The sequence below is a fragment of the Dryas octopetala genome, chromosome 2, assembly GCF_963921425.1.
Source record: "Dryas octopetala chromosome 2, drDryOcto1.1, whole genome shotgun sequence".
In the NCBI taxonomy this organism is placed as follows: Eukaryota; Viridiplantae; Streptophyta; class Magnoliopsida; order Rosales; family Rosaceae; genus Dryas; species Dryas octopetala.
In genome coordinates, this window is record NC_141367.1 from 31,985,302 (window position 1) to 32,007,652 (window position 22,351).

General features: G+C 33.6%; 1 protein-coding gene across 4 annotated transcripts; it reads left to right on the forward strand.

The window, feature by feature from the left end:
* The first annotated feature begins 12,629 nt into the window (after positions 1–12,629).
* LOC147295789 (uncharacterized) lies at positions 12,630–21,873 on the forward strand. Of its 4 annotated transcripts, none has more exons than XM_086234439.1 (8): positions 12,630–12,822; positions 17,306–17,454; positions 17,575–18,647; positions 19,156–19,216; positions 19,316–19,422; positions 19,775–19,865; positions 21,386–21,433; positions 21,667–21,873. In XM_086234439.1, the coding sequence occupies exons 2-8, from the start codon at positions 17,359–17,361 to the stop codon at positions 21,769–21,771; spliced, it is 1,581 nt and encodes a 526-aa protein (XP_086090565.1). In that variant the 5' UTR covers positions 12,630–12,822; positions 17,306–17,358; the 3' UTR covers positions 21,772–21,873. The 4 variants fall into 4 exon arrangements, with proteins under 4 accessions (XP_086090565.1, XP_086090568.1, XP_086090567.1 ...); XM_086234442.1 differs by having other exon boundaries at positions 17,306–17,439; XM_086234441.1 differs by having other exon boundaries at positions 17,310–17,454.
* Positions 21,874–22,351: the final 478 nt, after the last annotated feature.

A 22,351-nucleotide genomic window follows, 5' to 3' on the forward strand; every position in this document is an offset into this window, starting at 1 on the left:
AGCAAAATGGATTGAGGAGTTGTCCCACTCGATCACTTCATGGGACCTAGGGATTTGATGAGAGGAGGTGGCGACAGGAAGGGTATAGCTAGGTCCAGCTTGATGACTTTTTGAAAAAGATTGAAATTTGAAATGTGTAGCAGAGAGGTTTGTAACCCCTTGGGATGATAATACTTGGCAGTGCACGCCACTACCTTCCAAATTTGCGCTGCACAGACTGCTGCGGCTCTGCTCCACAGTGCAGTCTGTCACACCAACGTTGTTTGACTGCATGTGACCCAAAGGAGCCGTTGTGCTCGGCCCGGCGATGCTGAGTGGCTCCATTATGTCGCCTGGGCGACGCCGGTTTGGTGGTTCACGCCTTTTGGGTTGTTGTGCAGACCCATACCCCCGTCGTGGCCGGCGGCGAACTGCTGGAACTGAGAGCCACTCACCATAAGCAACTCCTTGGGGGAGAGGGGTTGGTTCGAATGAGCAGCCTGAGCTATGGCCCAGCCTCCCACATCTAAAGCAAAACTTTGCTAGATTCTCGTAATTAAACTCCACCCAAGAAGCACAACCAATTTCACTCCTTGGTAAACTGAAGCCCGGAGGTAAGGGTAGTCTGCTGTCCATGAGGATCTGTGCACGGACAAAACTGCAAGCTCCATCTTCACTCAGGAGAGGGTCCTCAACACTTAGGACTTTCCCGACATGGTTTGCTATCAACCTGATATTACCCACGGATTGTTTATTCGGGGGGATTCCCCGCATTTGTACCCAGAAGCTAATGAGGTGGGTGGGGATTTCCTCCAGTGCCAGAGTGGAGGGCCATGGTTGCACATGGAAGTTGAACCCCATCACCTTCCAGGGAGACCCGTTGAGAAGTTTTTGGGTGGTTGTTTCGTCTTCCGCAGTGACAGTGAAGACGGGATCGTCTTTGTCGTCCCTGGTGGCTAGGCGGAACTGACCGCATGAGGAGAGGGCGTTCCGTATCAGCCCTTTTGCCACTCCTTTGTTTGGCATCCGAGATGCAAAGAGGGTACCAACCAGTCGAAACCCACAAGTTATATCATCAAGATCCAGAGATTCGTTCAGCTGGATTACTAGTTGCTGGGCACTTCTATCTTCTTCCATTAGGACTTTGAGATTTCTGAGGTGAGAGGGTGAGAGAGATCAGGAAGACTGAGACTAGCTCAGGGGTGGATAACCACAGGACAGTAAGCTCTCACAGGGAGAGAGAACGCTGAGACATAGCTCAGGAACGAATCTATTTCCTTCTAATACAATAAAAGTATCATTGCTGTTGCAGCTAGCGTTAAGTAGTTATTGGTTTTCCAAATTTCACAAAAGTTCATGACTTTGATCTAATTAAGTTAGTATTAACATCCACCCCACAATTAAACCAAATAACCACATCCATTATGCATCATGAACTAAACCTCACCAACGACAACATCACAGTCAGTTGCAAAATGTACGTCCAACGCACTACTCATCAAATCAATAATTTATAATAATTAATAAATACTTATATTAATTAATTACTAATTTAAACAGTTCAGTTTTCAGTATTTATATCAAATTAAGGGTTGAGTTGGCAGCGTTTGTTTTAGTTAATTTGTTATGTACGTAGATGCTTCTGATTATGGTTATGGGTGAAGTAATGGAAAACAAAGTAATTCATAAGTTTATTTGAATTTTTCTTTTCTTTCAGTAGTACGTCCTATCCTAATTCACTAAATTTTATTGCAAAAACTAGTCTGAAACTGCACCTGCAATATACGTGTTTTTAGGAATAAATTAAAGTTGATCACGTACCCCTAGTACTATCATTTCTAAAACCTACGGAATATGAAAGATTTAAATTCCAAAGATTTCAAAAAATGTTTGTTGATTTTAGATATCAAATCACAATAAGTTTGCATTTTAAATATCAAAACTTTATGTTATTTTAGTTTAGGTACCAAGCGGAAGATAAGTCATTCATTTGAGGCCAAAAAACTTTGTCCACTATTTGACCGCTAACTAGTTTGAGGCGTTCTAACATTCAACCTCTAATTTTTTACCCAACTATAACTGCATGAGAAAACTGAAATCTACCTCTACCTCTATCATTTATAATAAGATGGTAAGAAAAAATTGGAGGTGAAAGTGAAGGTGAAGGAAATTACACTAACTAGATAATAATTAACCAAACTAGCCCACTACTCCACGACTTACTCCAACATTAAATAGAGTCTTTATTAATTATAGTAGAAGACATATCTCAACAACTAACAACACTAAAATTAACTAAGAAAATTAAAAAATAAATAACACCAACAGAAAATATATTCAAATTAATTGGTTTTTAACCCATTTCACGATATCATTGAATTTTAATGAAATTTGTAGATTTTACGTTTTTATTTTGATGACAATATGATGTGTAGATGGTTAAATTTTTTTTGCGTGATATCATTGATATGTAAGTTTTTTATTAAATAAAATGATTTTTATTTAATTAATTTATAAAGGAATGGTCTTTTCAGAAGTTGAAACACTATAGTGCACAAATTATATTTTTTGGTGAGGTGCACAATTATTTTATACCTTTTGGTTTTTTCATATCTTTTAAGGATGAACGATGCTACCCATATTTTTTTAAAATCATAATTTTGTTTTGAATATTATTTAACGTATTTAATACATTTGAGTTTTAAGTTTTGACGCGCTCTTATCCCAAACTTCAAATCTAGTTCCATCAGTACGTACGTAACATGGTTTTTCAAAGGTAAATTCTTAAATAAATATTTGTCATTTCACATGAAAAGTCTATGTTGTGAAGCTACAAATTAATATAATATGAAAACAAAACATCTTATATTTGATATCTTATAAACAATACAAAAGCATGAAAGATGGATTAAGCCTATAAATTATGGTTTTGCATTCAACCCTAAAGTGCAAAAATTATACAAAACAAAAAAAAAATTCAAAAGAGAGAGCAAAGTTACATATGAATGTGTATGAAATTAGTATGAGTAATAGACAAGTACTAATGACAATGATGTTGGGATTGGTAATGCAGCTCATGCTGATCTCAACTATAGTGCAAGGAGAAGGGGATTCTCCTTCACCTTCACCTTCACCTCCAATTTCTTCTTACCATCTTTCTTCAGCCAATGATTGTTTTGGACTTAAAGTTAATAAAACTCTCCTCAAAATGCTCTACAAATATTATAAATGTGCGGCAGTGAAGCTCGCACTTTGCAAGCACCAGTTAACAGATCCCCGTTCATTAACTAATTGTATTTATACTGCTCTTGATATCTGCATTGAGGAACAATATCGTTGAAGCCATGTACCACTCTAATCTCGACCCCGGGCATGAATTTGAAATATGGTACAGAAATTCTAACCCCTCTCTCTGACCTTGAAATATATATTGTCCACTGATTTGAAGAGAAGTTAGATAAAAAAAGAAAAAAATAAATAATAAATATATATATTTAATACTCTAGCTATATATGTTACATAGACTGATAGACAGCTAATTAATGTCCATCGATAACTAATTTATCAACAAAAAATTAAAGGATAGACAGTACTTGCCAGATGCGGAAATCCTGTACTGGATGCGTAAAATCTAACGACTGATTATTATGCTGATTTTCTAGCTTCTATATCAAGGTAATTTAGTGCGTTAATATATTTTTGAATGGGCATGGGTATTAATTAGGAGGAAAAATAAAGTTTTTTTTTCTTTTTTTTTAGAAACGAGGAAAAATAAAGTTTAGATAAAGTTTAGAGCTCAAAATATAAATATATAAATAAAAAAGTATACTCGAAGTTAAGAGGTGGCAAGTTTTAAATCTATAAAGCAAAATGCTATGTACAACATGATGGTCTTTCAAATTTCAAAACAATATATATGGTACACAATTATTTTGTGCCTTTTGGTTTTTTCATATCTTATGAATGATGCTAGTGGTAAAAAAAAAAAATCCTACGAATGATTCTATATATTTTATCATAATTTTGTTTTGAACATTAATTACATATTTATACATTTGAATTCTATGTTTTGGCTCTTCCAAACTTCAAATTCTAATTCCACGCGCCCTTTATAGGTATCATAGTTTGTCAAAGGTGATCATTATTAATTTTTAAGTAAGCTATTTTTTATTATTTTACATGCATGTGAAATCTCTGTTCAAAATAATATGTAAAATTTTGAATGTTCTTGATATGGATAAAATTTTAATTTAATAAATAGAAAAACAAAATATCTTATAGTCGACATTCTTAAATTACAAAAAAATCGATGAAAGGTGGGTTAAGAGATAAGACTATAAAATATGGTTTTACATACTCCAAGGTACGGTTACAAAATAGAGAGAGAGAGAGAGAGAGAGAGAGAGAGAGTATGGATGTGTATGAAATTAGTTTGAGTAGTAGACAAGTACTAATGACAGTACGTAGTTAAAAGACAAGTTCTAATGACAATGATGATGGGATTAGTAGGGCTAATGCTGATCTCAACTATAGTGCAATTAAGGAGAAGGGGATTCTCCTTCTCCTTCACCTTCACTTTCAATTTCTTCTAACCATCTTTCTTCAGCCAATGATCTTCAAGGACCTAATTTTAATAAACCTCTCCTCAAAAAGCTCTTCGAAGAACATATTATAAATGTGGGGCAGTGAAGCTGGCACTTTGCAGGCACCATTTAACACATCCCATTTCATTAACTACTTGTATTTATAATGCCTTAGAACGCTGCCTTGATGAAAAATATCGTTGAAGCCATGTACCACGTACTCTAATCTTGACTGCATGTGCATGTGTAGCTCCTGAGCATTAATTTTAAGCCATGTACCACTCTTATATCTGTATGGATAGTTTTCGTGTTTCTTTGCTTAATTCTGATAATTTTGTACAAACATGTTATTCATAGCCAGGGGCGAATCTATGTTATGGGCTGCCTGGGCTGCAGCCCAGGTGCTTTTTTGGGTTTTTTTAAGCTTAGTTGTATACATTTGAAGCCTAGCCCAGTCCATTTCCATCCAAATCCCACTGGCCCTTTTATTTATTGGTTTTGCTGAACATTAAGTTAATTAACTCATCATTCCATGACAGTAATCATGTGCTGAACATTAAGTTATTAACCCACCAAAGAATAAAAAATTATTTTAATTAAATTGTTTCTTTTTCCCCTGATCCCCAAAACTTCTTACCTATGCAAATGAGAGCAACACATAGATCTCTCTCATCTCCTAGCCCCCACCACACACAGTTCTAACTCTAAGTCTCTAATAAGGTATTATATTAGTTTTAATTTGGGTTTATATCTCCATGGTCTTTGTTTTTTATTTTTTTCTCAACTGTTTATTAAATTAGTAGAAATAGGGTTGGCAAAAGACTACGACTTGATTGATAGATTGATTCGTCTGGTGTTGACTCTTTATGTTGTTACATCACCGAAAGAATGAGCATTTTCATTTATGAGGTTTATTAAAAAATCGACTTCGAAACAAGATAGACGATAAATTTCTGGCTGAATGTATGATCATCCCCATTGAACGAGAATTTTCTAATTAATAGTATCGATAATGAATTGATAATTAATAATTTTTACTTAGTGAAGAAACGTTGGGCGCAACTTAGATAGTGTTATATAGTATTTGCCATTACGTCCCCCCTAATTAACTAGGTGCAACTTTTTTTTTTTTAAGACAAAAATAGTTCGTAAGCTAAGTTTAGCCCACCCCACTTTGAAATCCTAGATTCGCCCCTGTTCATAGCTAAACTATTGTTGAAATATGCAGCCTCCTGGAGAGGGACGAGACAAACCCGAACATGTACAAGTATATTCCATGATTCAAGTACGTGTTGGAAGAGTTTTCATATAACTTGGCCCGGAATAATATTATTATTAATTTACTTGGGATATATGCTGGTGGAAGTAGGAACATGATGATATAGCTTCTTTGGATTTGAGATTTGCTGTAAACTTTGTGCAGCGCTTTAGAAATTCTAGGATTTTGAAGGAGTGGATAATTTTTGTGCAATTCTATTAAAGCCAGTTTTGTGCAATTAGACCATATCTATATTTTCCTATAGATATTAATGGGAATATTGATTTTCTATGAGCCTTTGTTTTTTTGTTTTCCTGTCATATATTTTCTAAGAGCTGCTGTATGTTTATTATAGATTTTTTTTTTCTGAGAAATATGTTTATTATAGATTATATAAACTATTACTAGAACTATAGTTTATAGTTTATATTCTAAAACTATTATAGTTATAGCGTATAGCCTTTCGGATTATAGTTTATATATGTTTTTAATTAGTTTTTATATGTTTATAGAAAGAATATGAATGGCGCAAGTTTATTGAGCTTGGGTGCACATCTGCATTAATTTACTTTGTACAATTGTACGTACTACATCTCAGGGTACTGGGTGAGTTGGATAAGAAAGTGAAACATATAGGACATGGGACATGCATGATGCTTGCTTCCATATATCCTCTTCCCTTGAAGCTACTGTTTCAGGGTTCATTTTAAATGGTATGTTGTTTTGATTGACGTTATCCTCCTTGTTATATTTATACTTCCTGAGCAAATGAAATTGAAATTGTTTTATAAATAATGCAGGAAAAATAAATTATATATATATGGTGCTGATCATGAAACAAATTAATTATTTGTATTTTGTGCCTAATTCATCTCTATGATGTTAATGGTCTGCAAATGTAGGCGTATGATGATACAAGTGAATGCAGGAAGGTTTGCACACTCTACAATTTGGAATCTATACCTGTAGTGCTCATATACGATTAACCCCATCACTGGCCAAAAAGTGCTTTCAAGGACTGGAATGGATCGGCTGGAACATTTGCCGGAGGTAAATAATGTCTGTCGATCTTTTACTTAATTGTGATCAAAATTTTACTTGAGGTTAGAATGTCGCCCCCAGATCTTCATGAATGAAATATGTCGCTTACCGAAAAAACAAAATGCATTGTATGCTAACACACACACACCTATATATATTGCCTAAATTTTTTTTTTTTTTTTTTTTTGAGAAGAACCTAAAATATGTTTATATGCTCTTACATTACATTCAAAAGTAAATATTATAACTTCTCAAAAAAAAAAAAAAAAACATTCTCACTGTCCATAAATAATTATATTCTTCATTGTATATTTAATCACCTATAGATCGATGTAACGTATCAAATAGTATAAATGTTTTTATTTCTGGCTTCTCGATCTTTAATTAGTGTAATAAATAAAATTGAACTCTTGTATAATATATACAACTTTTTCTAAATGTCTAAGAGTTATATCATAGTTCCTTCTTACATTCCTATGAGCCTCTCATGCAACATATGATTCTAGTGAAGAGACATCAATTTTTTATTTTTTAAAAATCTACTCAAAAGCTGCAACACTTTGTCAGAAGTCTCACTATTTTGGAAGAATTTAATGTTTAAAAGAAAAATAAAGGAATTAACCAAATTTCAATTAACTCTAAAGTTTTTTTTTTGGCCACAGGTTAATTAACTCTAAATTTAATGTAATAAATACAATGATGATCGATTTAATTTGTAACCTTGATAACCAAAATACATGGCTTTAATTATCCAAAAAGAAATTTCATCCCTAGGCTAACATAATTCCTCAAAGGTCATCATTCTTAAACAAATCTATATATATCTATATATTCACAAAAGGAAAAAACAAAATCATTATTATTTTATGTTAAAAGTACGTCACTATTTCAGTAAAGTTGTAAAATATAAAAACATAATATGTTATATTTGATAACTCTTAAACTACCAAAGCATGAGAGAGGGATTGAACAACTTGAACCTATAAATGTTTATGGTTTTGCATTCAATTCCAAAGTACAAAAATACAACAAAAAAAAATTAAAGAGAGAGAGAGAGAGAGAGAGAGAGAGAGGATTTATGGATGAAATTAGTGTGAGTAGTAGAGTAGTATTAATGTCAATGATGATGGGATTCTTATTGATATTGATTATCCCAACTATAGTGCAAGGTGAAATATTAGGAGATTCCCCTTCAATTGATGGACTTGAAAAGCCCATCTTAGAAATAATCAAAAAAAATTATCTTGCCGCTAGATTTATAGAAAGCAAACCTCAAATGAAGATACTCTTCGAATATTATAAATGTGTATTAGTGAAGGTGGCACCTTGCAGGCGACATTTAAAAGATCCTCATTCATTAACTGATTGTGTTATTTTAACTCTTGAACATTGTCTTAATAGATGAATAACTTTAAGTCATGTACAATTGTAAAAGGTAGATGGTTGCTATCATCAAAATATAATGTGGAATAAACCCCACAATTGATCTCTTAAACATAATGTGGATATCTATTTTTAAGTGGCCAATTTTTTTTTTTTTTAAGAAATCTCATAATAAAAGCTCCCTGTATATATATATATATATCTTGCTGTTTAATTGTTGGGCTTATTTAGTTGGGTCATTGGGCTTATGATGTATATCCGTTTAGGTTTTAAATGCTGAATTTCGTACTTGTTTGCACTAGAGGCTGTGCTTTGCTGTCCGAGCATTTTTTTTTTTTTTAATTTGAATGCTACTATTTATTTATATATAAAAACAAAGGGAGTGTTAATTTCATACTCCACAAAAATCTACTTGCACTCCTTTACTGATTTTTTATTTTTTTTTTATCAATTAATTTTTTCAAATTTGCCCTCAATTTAACATAAATCCATTCATGAAAAATAAAAGGCAACAAGAGCAAATTTGGCGGCTAAAATCAAGTAGTCAACTAAAAACACAATCTATGAGCGATTAAAATCCAATTAAAAATCCATTAAATGGACTGATCTAATATAATTATTCCAACTAATTATAATTAACTTTCTTTTCACTGAACTGAATGCAAAATCTGAAAATTAAATTGATTGGACCGATTATTTGTTTCAAGCATAAAAACCACCAAAAGCCAAACTAATTCAATTCGATCACTTTTGAGCTAGGTATTAAAAAATGTTCATAATTTTGGCATAAAAATATTCATAAAAGTTATTATACAATAGCACATGTTAAAAGAGCACAACTATGTACTATTTCACTAGAAGAATTTTGATATTTAATCCAAATTATTATTAAATAAAATGATGTCACATAAATTGGAATCTGAAAGCTATTTTTTTCTTGGCCAAAAAAAAAAGTTATATTTGATATTTCTGAACTACAAAATTAAGCAGGAGAGATAGTTGAACTTGAACCTATAAATATCTCTGGCTTTACTTCCAAGTTCCAACGGTCGAACGGTTCAACCCCAAATGACAATGATGATGGGATTCGTCATAATTCTGATCATCCCAACTACACTGCTGCAAGGAGAAACATTAGGATATTCAGTTGATGGAAAAAATCTTCCATTGGAACTCTTTACATGTCCTGCGCTGTGGATCATTCCACGTTGCTCTCACTCTGTAATGAAGAGGGATCTTAGAAATTTAAGAACATGTATTGCTAAAGTTTTTAAGTACTGCGCTGAAAGACAAAGGAAGAGGAAGATCAAAAGAAAAAGCCAGAGACCTTGATTCACTGCAAATCCCCTGAATTAAGTTTGAAATATGGTACAGACTACAGAGGTTCTCTTCTTAATTGCTCTCTTTCATCTTGCAAAGAGTCATAACATATTACCACAAGCATATCTTTAGTGGAATGAAATCAACTATGAAGGTTGATACTTGATAGTGTGTGAAAATACAATAAAATTATACTATGTTTTACTTATGTTCTTTTTTCTTATTTGAGGCTTAGGAATGGATATGAAGTTTCATTTTCATGTTTAGTAAGCACACTTATAAGAATGTATTACCTTTTAGGCTTTTACATGGGATGAGATGCACATGAAGCCATGAATTTGAAAGTCTTGTAGCCTTCTTGGGTTTTTTATTCACATCACTTGAGAAAGCATTTATTATGAATACTTATTACCAAATTACCCCATTGAAAATCAAATATTAAAAATAATAAATGAAAAAATAAGTTTTGATTCTTATTACTACATAAACCATACATGGTAATGGAAATAACTTCATGATTACCATTCTCAGCCTTTCCAAGCACTTGAATGTAAATGATTCATTCTTATCCCCTTAGAATGAGCATAGGTATGACGTTCCCAAACAACTCATTCAGTGAACAAACATGGATTAGAGCTTGGTAGTTAGGGTGATTTTATTGTTTAACAAAATCGACAACCATACCCATTCAATTAAGGTGATTTTTCAAACTTTTATTTCCAATTCATTACATTTGAAGAAAAATAAAGAATTTAACTTTCTATAAGGACAAATCAAGAAGCTCAAGCACCAGGCGGTCCGATGCAAAAATTTTATTCTTTAGCAATCATGTTTTAAGTTTGGCACGTTATCATCAATTGTAACTATTATTCAATTACACGTGTAATTGTTATTTTGTAACGTCTCACAATTATATTAACATAATAATGAGTCCGGCTTGTATGAGGGACAAAATATGAAGAACAACATATCTAATGATTAAATTTAGGCTCAAATACATTTATATCTACCAATTATAGGGTCCATTTCAAATTGGTCCACGAACTATAAAATATTTCAAAATTTTTCATTAATTATAGGGTTCATTTTAAATTGGTCCACGAACTATAAAACATTTCAAATTTCTCCATTAACTATAAGGTTCATTTCAAGTTGGTCCACAAACTAACAAAAAACATACAAAATGGAAGACAAAACCGGGTTGACAAAAAAACCAAACCGAACCGGATTATTTATATATATTTTTTATTTTTTTATTTATTAAATAAAAGTTATATATTTTGAATAAAAAATGTATAAGATGTTTTTGGAACATGTTGGGTTCGAACTCATGACGTTATGAGGAGAGTAAAAGTGTAAATTCCCACTATACCATTTAATCATTTATGATATTTAAGTACATGCAATATATTTATATGCATACTGATGCTTGAAATATAATAATTTATAAAATTATAATTGGTATTCTACACCATAACCTTATACACTAAACCATAAAGTCTGAAACCTTAAATCTTAAAAATTAACCCTATACTCTAATAATTTTAGTATATAAATTATAAATTATAGTTTTGGACTTTTAGTAATATATTTACAATATAGAAACTAAAAATTATATAAAATATAAACTAGTAAAAGTTTTAGACTTTTTGCAATGATAATATTTAAATAGAGACCTAAAATAATATCTTAAAAAAAGGAATGATATATATAATATATTTAATTTTATAAATTATTATATTTTAAGTATCAGTATGTCTATAAATATATTGCATGTACTTGAATTTCATAAGTGGTGTAGTGTGAATAAATATTTTGACTCTTTTCACAAAGTCATGGGTTCGAACCCCAAATTGTGCCAAAAACACCTTACATCTTTTTTATTCAATATATATAACTTTTATATAATATAAAATCTATATAAATAATCCGGTTCGGTTCAATTTTTTTGTCAACCCGATTTTTTCTACCATTTTGTATGTTTTTTGTTAGTTCGTGGATCAACTTGAAATAAATCATATAGTTAATGGGAAAATTTGAAATGTTTTATAGTTCATAGACCAACTTGAAATGAACCCTATAGTTAATGAGAAAATTTGAAATGTTTTATAGTTCGTGGACCAACTTAAAGTGGACCCTATAATTGGTGGATGTAAATGTACTTTAACCTTAAATTTAATACAATTATAAAATTAATACTTCATTTCAGTATTACAATCATTAAATGTGTTGTCTTTTTACTTCTCTCTCATATTAACCAGACTAATATAATAGTTGTACAAATTGTTTCTATTAGATGTTACATGTACGTGAAAGGTTAACGCACTAATAGAAAAATTTAACACACAAGTACAAGAAAATCCCATCACATGCACTCCCCGTTTTATGATTTTGTTACTCGATCTGTCACGCCACCAAGTGATGCTAATAAAAAATGAAATCAATACACAGTGTCTAAGAAAATCCAATAAGTGTTAGAATTTTATGATTGTTTGTTAGTAAGTAGTGTTATTGAGCTATAATAACTGATCAATTCAATGACAAACGTGGAAAACTAAACTGCATTGTACAAAAAAAAAAAATTGTGTTAAAGTGTCAATTTTTTACATGATATAATAACACAATTTAAACCTAATACGAAGTTATAGAGTTTGGATTAATTATTTTTTTACTTGAATACGAATATGATACGAGTATACGACTGGTTAAATATGAATAATAAATACTAAGTTTGATGGTTTAAATATCAATGACTATTTAGTCTAGTTTACATTACTCAATCACCTTTTTGTCCAAGGAAGACTTATGTTCAAATATGATGAACAAAGTTAATTTTTTTTTTTTTTTTAAAGAACTTTGCTCGAAATGTTTGCTCTATAATATGTCAACAAACTGAATTAGTGTTGAGTTATTCGAGATAATTAATTATAATTGAGTCTGTTTAATATTCTCTGGTGAAAAATATGCGTGCCGTGGTCCTTTTGATTTTATTGGATTAAATTGGTTAATTGATTTGGTTTGGAGGTTTGTATTTTGAACCCTTTACCAAAAAAAAAAAAAAAACAACCGAAGTGGTAAAGCCATAAAACTCATCTCCCAGTGCCTTTGTTTCTTTTCTGTAAACCCATGTTCTTGTTCTCTGTCTTTCAACAGCCAATGTCACCTCTGCAACTTTCTTGTTTCTAACTGAAACGTGTTACACAAACGGCAACGACCCTCTTCTTGTATGTGTTAGGCCTTTGGACTTCCATGGCAATGGTGTGTCAATTTCTTCTCTTTTTTTTCTTGATTTTCGTGTTTCTTAGTTTAGTTTTATATACTTTACTCTTGGATACATATAAGAACTTCACCCTAGTTTTTTTATTCGATTAATTACAATCAGTAATGCCATTAATTGTTGAAATTGAGATAACCCCATTTGGGATACGGATCTAGATTGCTTTCCCTTGGGTTTGACCAAGTTTTGTAATTGGGTCCATCTCCATGTCTCTGCCCACCAGTTATTAGATGTAGTTTACACTAAGTTGGTTTAGTTTTGATATAAGAGAAAAGAAAGAGATGGAAAATCAGTTACCCTTTGTTTCTGGTTCCTGAAGTTGTTGTTGAATCTCACCTATTCTCAGAAGCAAATATGGGTAGGACTGTGTGAAAAATCTGAGTGATTTTCTTTGATCTTTGTATTTATTTCCCATCCATCATGATCTATGAAGCAAACAGTGGAAAAGTGGAGAATTTGACAATTTTATGTTCCCCAAAATAGTGTGAACTTTTCATTAGATTAACTGTAATGCTGTTTGCATATACATTGGGTTTTACGATATAGCTTTTTGCGGCATGTTCTTATTTTAGTTTAAAGAAACACAAAATATGGTAAGACTTTCAAAGGATGTATTTATCTAGATTCCATATTGGTATCATTTCAATAGTCTCCATGTAAGTAGTATTCCTTTATGTAGAGAATCTTGATTTTCGTTGTTATTAAAGTACTATGATAAAATGAAGATGCGCAAGCAATAAATGAGGAGAACGTGTGGTGTTCTACGATATTGCATAACAAGTGTTGAACTTTTTAAGTTACAAGTTGCATAACGCAGCATGCCACCGACCATGAATTTGGTGCTTGTAACATGCTGCCATGGCACAATGCTAAATCTTAAGTACGTATAGCATTGCTCAATAAATAAATGTTTAGTTTATTTGATTAAGATATATATATATATATATATTGTAATTTTGATTATGCATCTGTAAGGAAAAGAGAAAATGTTGCATTGAGTGTGGGAGATGATGAGTTATCAACTATAGGGAGAAGTTGTAGGGAAATTGTTTTGAAGGCCCCATTTAAACTTGTCTTGAAATTTCGTAAGTAGGTCTCCAATATATAGACAATAGGTTAAGTTGACAAAAAGAACCAAAAATTTTACTTATGATGAGGAGTACGGTGGTTGGAGCACAAAGATTTTTATATCACATGGTAGGGGATTATGGAATTCAGATAAGAGTTGGTAGGTGAGTGCATTTTGGCCATGATATGTGGTATGCAAATGCCCCTGTTTGGTTGGCAGCTGATGAAAATGATTGGTGTGTGACTGAGGTGGTGCATCATGAAACCCTATATTTTAGAGAATTTGAATGACTAAGAGTGGCTTGGTGGAGGATTTCATTTACGACTATAATTAAAGTGTAGGTTGGGGGAGTTGGGGTTTTGGGCATGATTGGGTTAGTGGAGTCTTAATAGGGGGAAGAACTTTAATGTGACGGTTTTTTTTAGCACTTTTTTGGGTTTTCTTTTCTTTTTAAGTACAAAACACAAATTTTATTTAAAAAGAGAAGGAGATACGAGTAGGATGAATGAGTAGTCCATCAAAACCCGGATAACATCCGCAAGCAAAAAAACCCAAAAGACAAATCAGATCAAAGCTCCCCCCTCGCCCCCACACCAGCCCCAAATTAAGAAGAATAACAGTAAAGGCAATATCTGTAAAATGTTTAGATAAAGATGGCCAAAGAGAAGCTAAGAACTTAATTCTGTCCTGAAGTAAATCCACCTCCTCCTCTTTGCTATCAAACACAGCTTGTTCCTTTCCCACCAAATAGTCTTCAAGCGAGCCAAAATTGCACACCTCCCAAAGGTCATCGCCTTCTTTTTATTCCCCACTAGAAGCTCACACTCCTTCAATAGAACTAACAATTTTGTTGACAAACCCACACCACAACAAAAATCCCCAAAAACTGAGCACATATTTGTCTTGTGAATGGACAGTGTAAAAAGATGTGATCAAGACTTTCTCCCTTATTTTTACACAAAACACACCATTGTGGCGATAAACATCAAATGGGTCATCTTCTTTGTAGCATGTCACAAGTATTTATCTTCCCTCTTTAGGTTTGAATAACGCAGCACAAACACAGCAAAGAGATCTAGATCCAAAAGAATAGATCTGGAGTTCACTAGAGACAGAAAAGTCTCACTCAAAACTCTTTTCATCATAAAGAAATTTCGGGCAGGGACATCTCACTTAGGGTGGAACTTTTTGTTTGGAATATGTTTATTAGAGGATTTTGATGATTGGCAATTTGATCAAAATGGGAAGGTGCTGGTTAATAGGTGCTATATGTGCAAGAAGATTTGTTTGTTCGGGATCATGTAAATAGTTTCCTTCTAAGTAGGTATTCCTTAAATATTAAGAATCTTAATTTTTGTTGTTATTGAGTTTCCAAGTATTACAATTAAAAAATGTGCATCTAAGTATGTGCAGAAAATAAATTAGGAAAATATGTGGTGTTCTACAATATTTTACTACATTTTGTTTGCAAATGGACATGGCTGTTGAATTTTTAAGTTACGTATTGAATAACACACTACCCTGCCCACCTTGGACAGTATGCTGCAAAGTTTTTATTTTCATGTTGGCTTGGGTGGTATAGAAAATTTAAGTGATTTGTAATTTCATATGTACATTTGGGCCCATTTGGGTTAATAAGTAAAATTATTGTAGTATATTGATTCTCTGGAGTCAGTATGGGGTCTTGGTAATCTGGAAGCTTAATTGCTTTAATTGATGGGGAAATCATCATGGTGTTATGCTGTGGGCTTGGAGAACTTGTGGATATGTGTTTTGAAAAGAATTCTGATGAGTTCGATGGTTGGAGCACAAATATTGTAATAGTATCACACGGTTGTGGATTTCAGAATACTGTTGGTAGCGAATGCATTTTGGGCATGATATGTGGCGTGGAAATGCCCCTGGAAGAATGCCTTTCTGGATTTGTTTGATTTGGCAGCTGATAAAAATATTTAGTGTGTGATGGAGGTGGTATCTTGTGTATCCGTATATTTTTAAAGAATTGGAATGACTGGGAACTGGTTTTGGTGGAGGATTTCTTTTAAGGCTTTGATTACAGTGAAGGTGGTGGAGTTGGGGTCTGGGGAGGATCAGGTGAGGTGCAGTCTTAATAGGGGGAAGAAATTCTATGTGAAGACTTTTCAGTTTTCACTCTTTTGGGTTTCAGTCAGGAACTCTTTTCATTGGAAACAAATTTGGGGCAGGCACATCCCACCTGGGTTGGAACTTTTTGTTTGGATTATGCTCATTAGAGGATTTTGATGATTGACAAGTTGATCAAATTGGGAAGGTTCCAGTTGAGAGATTGTATGTGTAAGAGCTCGAATGAACCATGTATTATTTACTTTATTATTGTTCAGTGGCTAGAGAGTTATGGGATTACATATGTTATTTCTTTGGGGTTTCATGTGGATGCTAAGTTTCATTGGGGAAGTAGGGTTAGTTTTGTCAGAAATAGACAGGGTTGGTAGGCAGCGCCAATGTGTGTGTTCAGGTGTTAGTGGTAAGAAAAATCGCAAAGCATTTGAAGAGGAGTCGCACTCTGTCTTGGAGTTAAAGGAGAATTCGTTGAGGGGGTTATTCTAGTGGACATAAGAAATACTATATCTTTTGTTTAATAGAGCCATTCTTTCTTTACACTTTCAATGGTATATACCTTCTCTACATGAGTTATGTCCCCCTGGCACCTTTTAATAATTTTGTTTTGCTTATTTATGGGGTGGCTGATGATTGGTTTAACTTTTCTTTGGGTGGTAGGGTTGAGATGATGCGATGACATGGGGATTATCTAATGAGGGGTGTTTGAGGTTAAATCTTATTTTAGGGGATCTTTTGTGGTTCAATCCGTGTTATTTTCCTTGGAGAGAAATTTGGTGCAGTGCTGCCCCACCTAAGGCATCCCTTTTTTTTTTTGTCTTTCTTATACAGCTTTTTTAGGTAAAATTTTCACTGGTGGTAAGGTAATTCATAGAGCTCACTCTTGTTAGTTTTGTATGTGAAACCAAGCAGAGGAATATGTAGATCATCCATTGCTTCCTTCATGGAAATTATGATATCCCTTCCCCCCCCCCCCGAATATCTTTGGTGAAGGCAGCTACTGTTGCTGATGTTACAGTATCTGTGCCTTGAGCAAAATTGTTGTTATTTTGAGGGCATAGAGCCTTCTGTCATGGAAGTGAAGCATTACTTTTGTAGGTTACTGTTTGCTTGGAAGATGAAGATGGCCTCACTTCCTTTTTTCTTCCCCCCCCACACACCCCCATTTTAATTTTTAGATTATGTTCTTTCTTCTACTCCCTTGGTGTTATTTAATATGAAAGTTTTACTAATAAAAGTGAATTTAATTTGAAAGAAAGTGCATGCATTTAAAACTTGACTTTCCTTGTTGGAATCAGAAAGGTTGATGCAGTAGAATGGAGAAAACTTTTGGGGATGCCTCTTCTGTAATATGAAACTCATATTTCAGACGTATGAGAGAGTGAATCTGCATCATACTTTGGGACTTCAAAGCAACGTACAGCAGACATTAGTGAGTTTGTTTCAGGTGAAAATGTTGATACAGAGTTCCCTTCATACTTCAATTGAAGCTGCTCTATTTTGTGTATCTAACCATGGGTTACAAGATGTCTTATGTGACTGGATGCTTGGTGCTGAAACTTGGCAGATGTGTTCAAAATGCGATGGTCATTGCAGCTGCAGAAGAGCTCAATTAATCTCAGAGGAGAAAAAGAATGCTGATGATTCACACTCCTTAATATTTCCAAGAAGCTCATCCCAGCTGTCAGCAGTTAGTATAATGTCTGAAAGTTCTGCTCCTAATCTTGTATATAAGAGGAGGAGGTTACGAGGAAACTCTGTCACCAGATTTTCAGCACGAGATCTGGAAAACACAAGAACTGGTGATTTCCTTTCTTTTGTAAATTCTGATGCTCCTTCAGTTGCTGCTAAGGAACAACTTGTTGATTCTCAAATAGAGCATGAAACTGAAGCCATCCGAGCTCTTTCTATATCTCCTCATATATGCAATAGAGAGTCTCATGTTTTAAATTCCGATTCTATGAATGGATGTTCTGTTGGTGAGGAATTAGTTTCTGATGAAGCACCTAAAAATAGTGTGCAAAAAGTTTTAGAGGTAGACAGCGTATATGATAGTTGCTCATCATCAAAGTCGAATATGGAGCATGTTTCAACCTCCATGAAGACTGAAGTAGATGAAACAGGTGAATGCTCCTCTTCTAGTGCAGTAGTTATGGAGGCTGTGGGAGATGTGTCTGGAAAGGATCTATGCATCTCTATTCTTAGAAGTCATGGGCTGCTTGGGGAAGTTTGGCTTACCAAGGTTGGCGGCTCCGCTGAAGACACTGATACCAGCAGCAGTAACAGTTGTCGTCGGTCATGCAGAATTTGTAGTTGTTCAGAAACCTCTTTGAAAATGCTAATTTGTGATAATTGTGAAGAGGCATTTCACATGTCATGCTGCCAGCCCCGCATAAAGAAAGTACCTATTGATGAATGGTTCTGTCATTCTTGTTTGAGAAAGAAGCATAAAATTTTAAAGGAGAGAGTAACTAGAAAATCACCGAAGATCAAAAGTGTCATGAGTAGAAATGCATCTTCTAAGGGCCAAATGAATCCTATACTGTTAATGTTGAGAGACACTGAGCCATATACAGCTAGTGTTCGAGTTGGCAAAGGTTTTCAAGCCGAAGTTCCTGACTGGTCAGGTCCAATAAATGAGTATGTTCCCTCAGTAATTGATTCCTAACTTTTTTCAACTTTTGAAGCAGGAATATTGCATAAATAAACTTGTTAAATCTATAAACTGCCTTCTTTCATGGTCTCCATTTCATTATAAGTTACATTTGAATTGGTATGAAGGTGATTTGAGTGCCACTGTTTCTTTATACTAGGGTAACAGTTTTCTATAGTTTTTTTGGCTTCTATCCTTGTGTGCAAAGCTCTTGTAAGAAAACACCTTGTTTGCAAAGCACTTAGCATGCTAGTTAGGAAATATCTCCTCGTCTGTGCATACGTGTGTGTTTCCCTGTGCATACTGGTTGTATTCCGGAACCATTAGGTTGGTTATCTCGCATAGATATCTGTGTTGGATCTTTTGTTCCCATGTGTTGTAGGAGAGAAACATACTTTCATCATGTGCATTTTCTGATCCTATGTTGAATCATTATTTTCTTTTCTTTGACATGTTACTTACAAGGTACAGCTTTTGTTATTTTGATTGATACAGTGATATTGATGGCATTGGTGAACCATTGGAATTAGATTCTTCGGAGTATGTTAGACTTCATGTAAGGCCTCGATTTGTCTGTTAATTTTTAGTCAACATTTTCATTTGGCAAGGGAGCTTTGGCAATTCAATTGAGTAATGACACATCTTTTCTTTGCAGGAGTTGAATCCCAACAAACCTTCTAGATTCAGCTCTATAGGTAATTGGCTTCAATGTCGAGAAGTTCTAGATCGTGTAAATGGAATCATTTGTGGAAAGTGGCGCAGGTAACTTATCTGGTTTTATATTAGCATTTAATTTAAAATGAGGTGCAGGGTCTTAAAAAAATGTGTCTCAAATACATTTATCCACATGAATCCGAATTTGTTTTAAATAGGTAGCTCTATGCTGTGTTAAATCTTATAGATGGATTTTTTATGGTAATTATCTCGAAATAGATAATTGCTGAAAAAAATTTAGTGAATTTTTTACTTTTTAGTATCTTGTTATGTCATGTAATACTGTTTGATCAAAACTTGTATTATATCTCTTTTGCTCTTGCACCCTTAAATTGATCTTCTACCTCTTTTGTTGATTATGCTTGAGATATTTAACATTTTGGAGATTCTCATATAGCAGGGCTCCTCTTTTTGAAGTCCAAACTGATGACTGGGAGTGCTTCTGCTCTATCCTTTGGGATCCAAGCCATGCTGATTGTAATGTGCCTCAGGTGGACATATCGTTGACATTATATTGTCTCTATTTTATAGATTATCTTTGGATGTTTAGACCATATCATGAACCTTTTATGAGAAGAAGCGTTATTACAGGAATAGAAAATTAGCCCGTAGATATACATACACATACGCAGACAAGCACAAATTCAGGCTATCTATGGATATTTAGACATTATGAAACTCTTTTGAGAAGAAGCGTAATTACAGGAATAGCAAATTAGACAACACACAACACAAATTCTCTCATAGGTCCATAAATGAGATCATGATAGATTAGATATGGACGGTTACACAGATTCTCTCATAGGGTCCGTAAATGAGATCATGATAGATTAGATATGGACGGTTGGGATTGCATCTCACCGATTGTGCATCTCAGCCGTCTCATATCTAATCTGTTAATCTTTGAGCTTTATTGAGATTTGAATATTAGCTGTTGGATTTTGATCAAATATGACTGTAACTTGAAAATTCCCATATAAACTTTTAACAGAATTGAATGTATAGAGGAGACTTCTATATGTGTGCAACATGCAATTAACTTAAAAACTTTTTGCAAGGAAACTTATAAAATTTTGAGTGATTGTAACAACGTGCTCAACCTTTAAGTGTGAAAAATTCTTCTTGAAGAATTAACATAAAGTATTAGTGTGTTGGGTATACTACTATGCTGATTTTGGATGTGGGAATACTTCAGTCTTTTATCTTTTGAGATAAGTAAAGAAAATCTATCAAAAAAGTTCCAAGAAGGTAGAACCAATGTTCCCAAGTAGCGTACAATTTATAAGTGTCTTTCAAGAATGAAAATGATATAGGAATATTTGATACAAATCTTATGGCTCTTCCCCACAGAATTCCTATCTCAAGCCTCTACTATCCAAATCTTTAAACCCATCACTACCATTTGTATTCTCCTTCTCTAAAACCAAAGTTATCTTGATTGTTTCACAAAAACAAATCTGAGTGAGTTAACTATTATCACCATAACCTATACCTCCTGTTTCTCTATTACTGCCATTATCCCCATTACCTAAATTCTCTTGATTTTTATACAAGAAGAAAAATGATGTGAAGGTTGTTGAATAGTTTTAGTTGATGGGTTTGAATTGTTTTGATTCTATATTCGGTCAGGATTTTGAGGTGGTCATTGATGGGTTTTCTTGGGTATGAGAGATTTGATTGAGAACAATAGGATGAAGAGATGCAATTCCATTTTTAATGTTTGACCTTGGGCGTGGGGGTGTGTAGCTCCAATGGTAGAAAACATTTACTCTCAAACCTAAGGCCAAAGTTTTCGCTCTCCCCGGGTCTCAGGCCTTGTTTGTAACCAAAAAAGCTTGGTATAAAGCACCTTCTCTTTTGTATTGTTGTCAAATATTTTTCTGCTGCTTTCTTCACCTTCATTTTATCTTTGTTATGCCTAACAGGTCCTCTTCTTTTGTTGATAATTTTAAAATATGAGCAATATATTTCTTTCTTAACTCTAATGCAATTTCTTTTTTGTCTGGCTCAGGAACTTGAAACGGATCAAGTTCTAAAGCAACTGAAGTATATTGAGACAGTATGTTTCAGGCACTTTCAATAAACATTCCTTCCAATGTTGCATGGTTTATAATTCATGTGGTTTTGTCAGAGCAATGTTCTTGAATCCTTTCTATAAATTTTTCATCATGTGCCAAATGTTGCATGGTTTAAAATTCATGACAGTTTGTTTACCTTGTGTGTGTGTGTGTGTGTGTGTTTTTTTTTTTTCTTGTTTATCTTTGGGTTCTTATTATTTCATATGTTGTGTAGCTGAGGCCCCGGCTATCTGCAAAACGGAATAATTTGGATCGCACCAAGAGTACCGGTGATTTACAAAACCCCATAATGGATATAAGAAGTACACAAACTTTATGATATGGTCAGAACTCCTTGAAAGCGTTTATACAAACTTATCTTGTTACTCATTGTACATTGACTTCACATATATCAAAAGTCGAGTTACAAATTTTCCCCACAGTTGGCTGGATTATAATTTTTGTATGAGCCACAGGGCTTATGTGCCTCCCTCCTTTACTTTTTATTTTTAACCTCCTTATCATAGTTGTTTGAATGTTCTCTATTAATGGGTGATCGAAATGTGGAATTGACAGTTACATGAAAAGAACAATGAAATGAAAATGTGGTTAATTCATACTATTCGTGATTTCCATTTTTCATAATAATAAACCAACAGACTAGGATTTTTTTTAGCTACCTTGGGGAATTGTGCTTGTTGTAAGTTGCACAAGGATTACAAACCAGGGATTCAAGTTGACATTGTTCTTGAAGGAGATCCTACACCGATGGGCCACTCTTTGCCCTAAGCACAGAGCAGCTACACCAAGGTGAGCCCCCTTTGTCCTTCAAGAAACATACTTCAACGTGGGAGTAGAACATATATAAATGTCTCCTTGTTGCCTTGGATATTCCTATTGAAGTTCAGCTCTTTGATTGA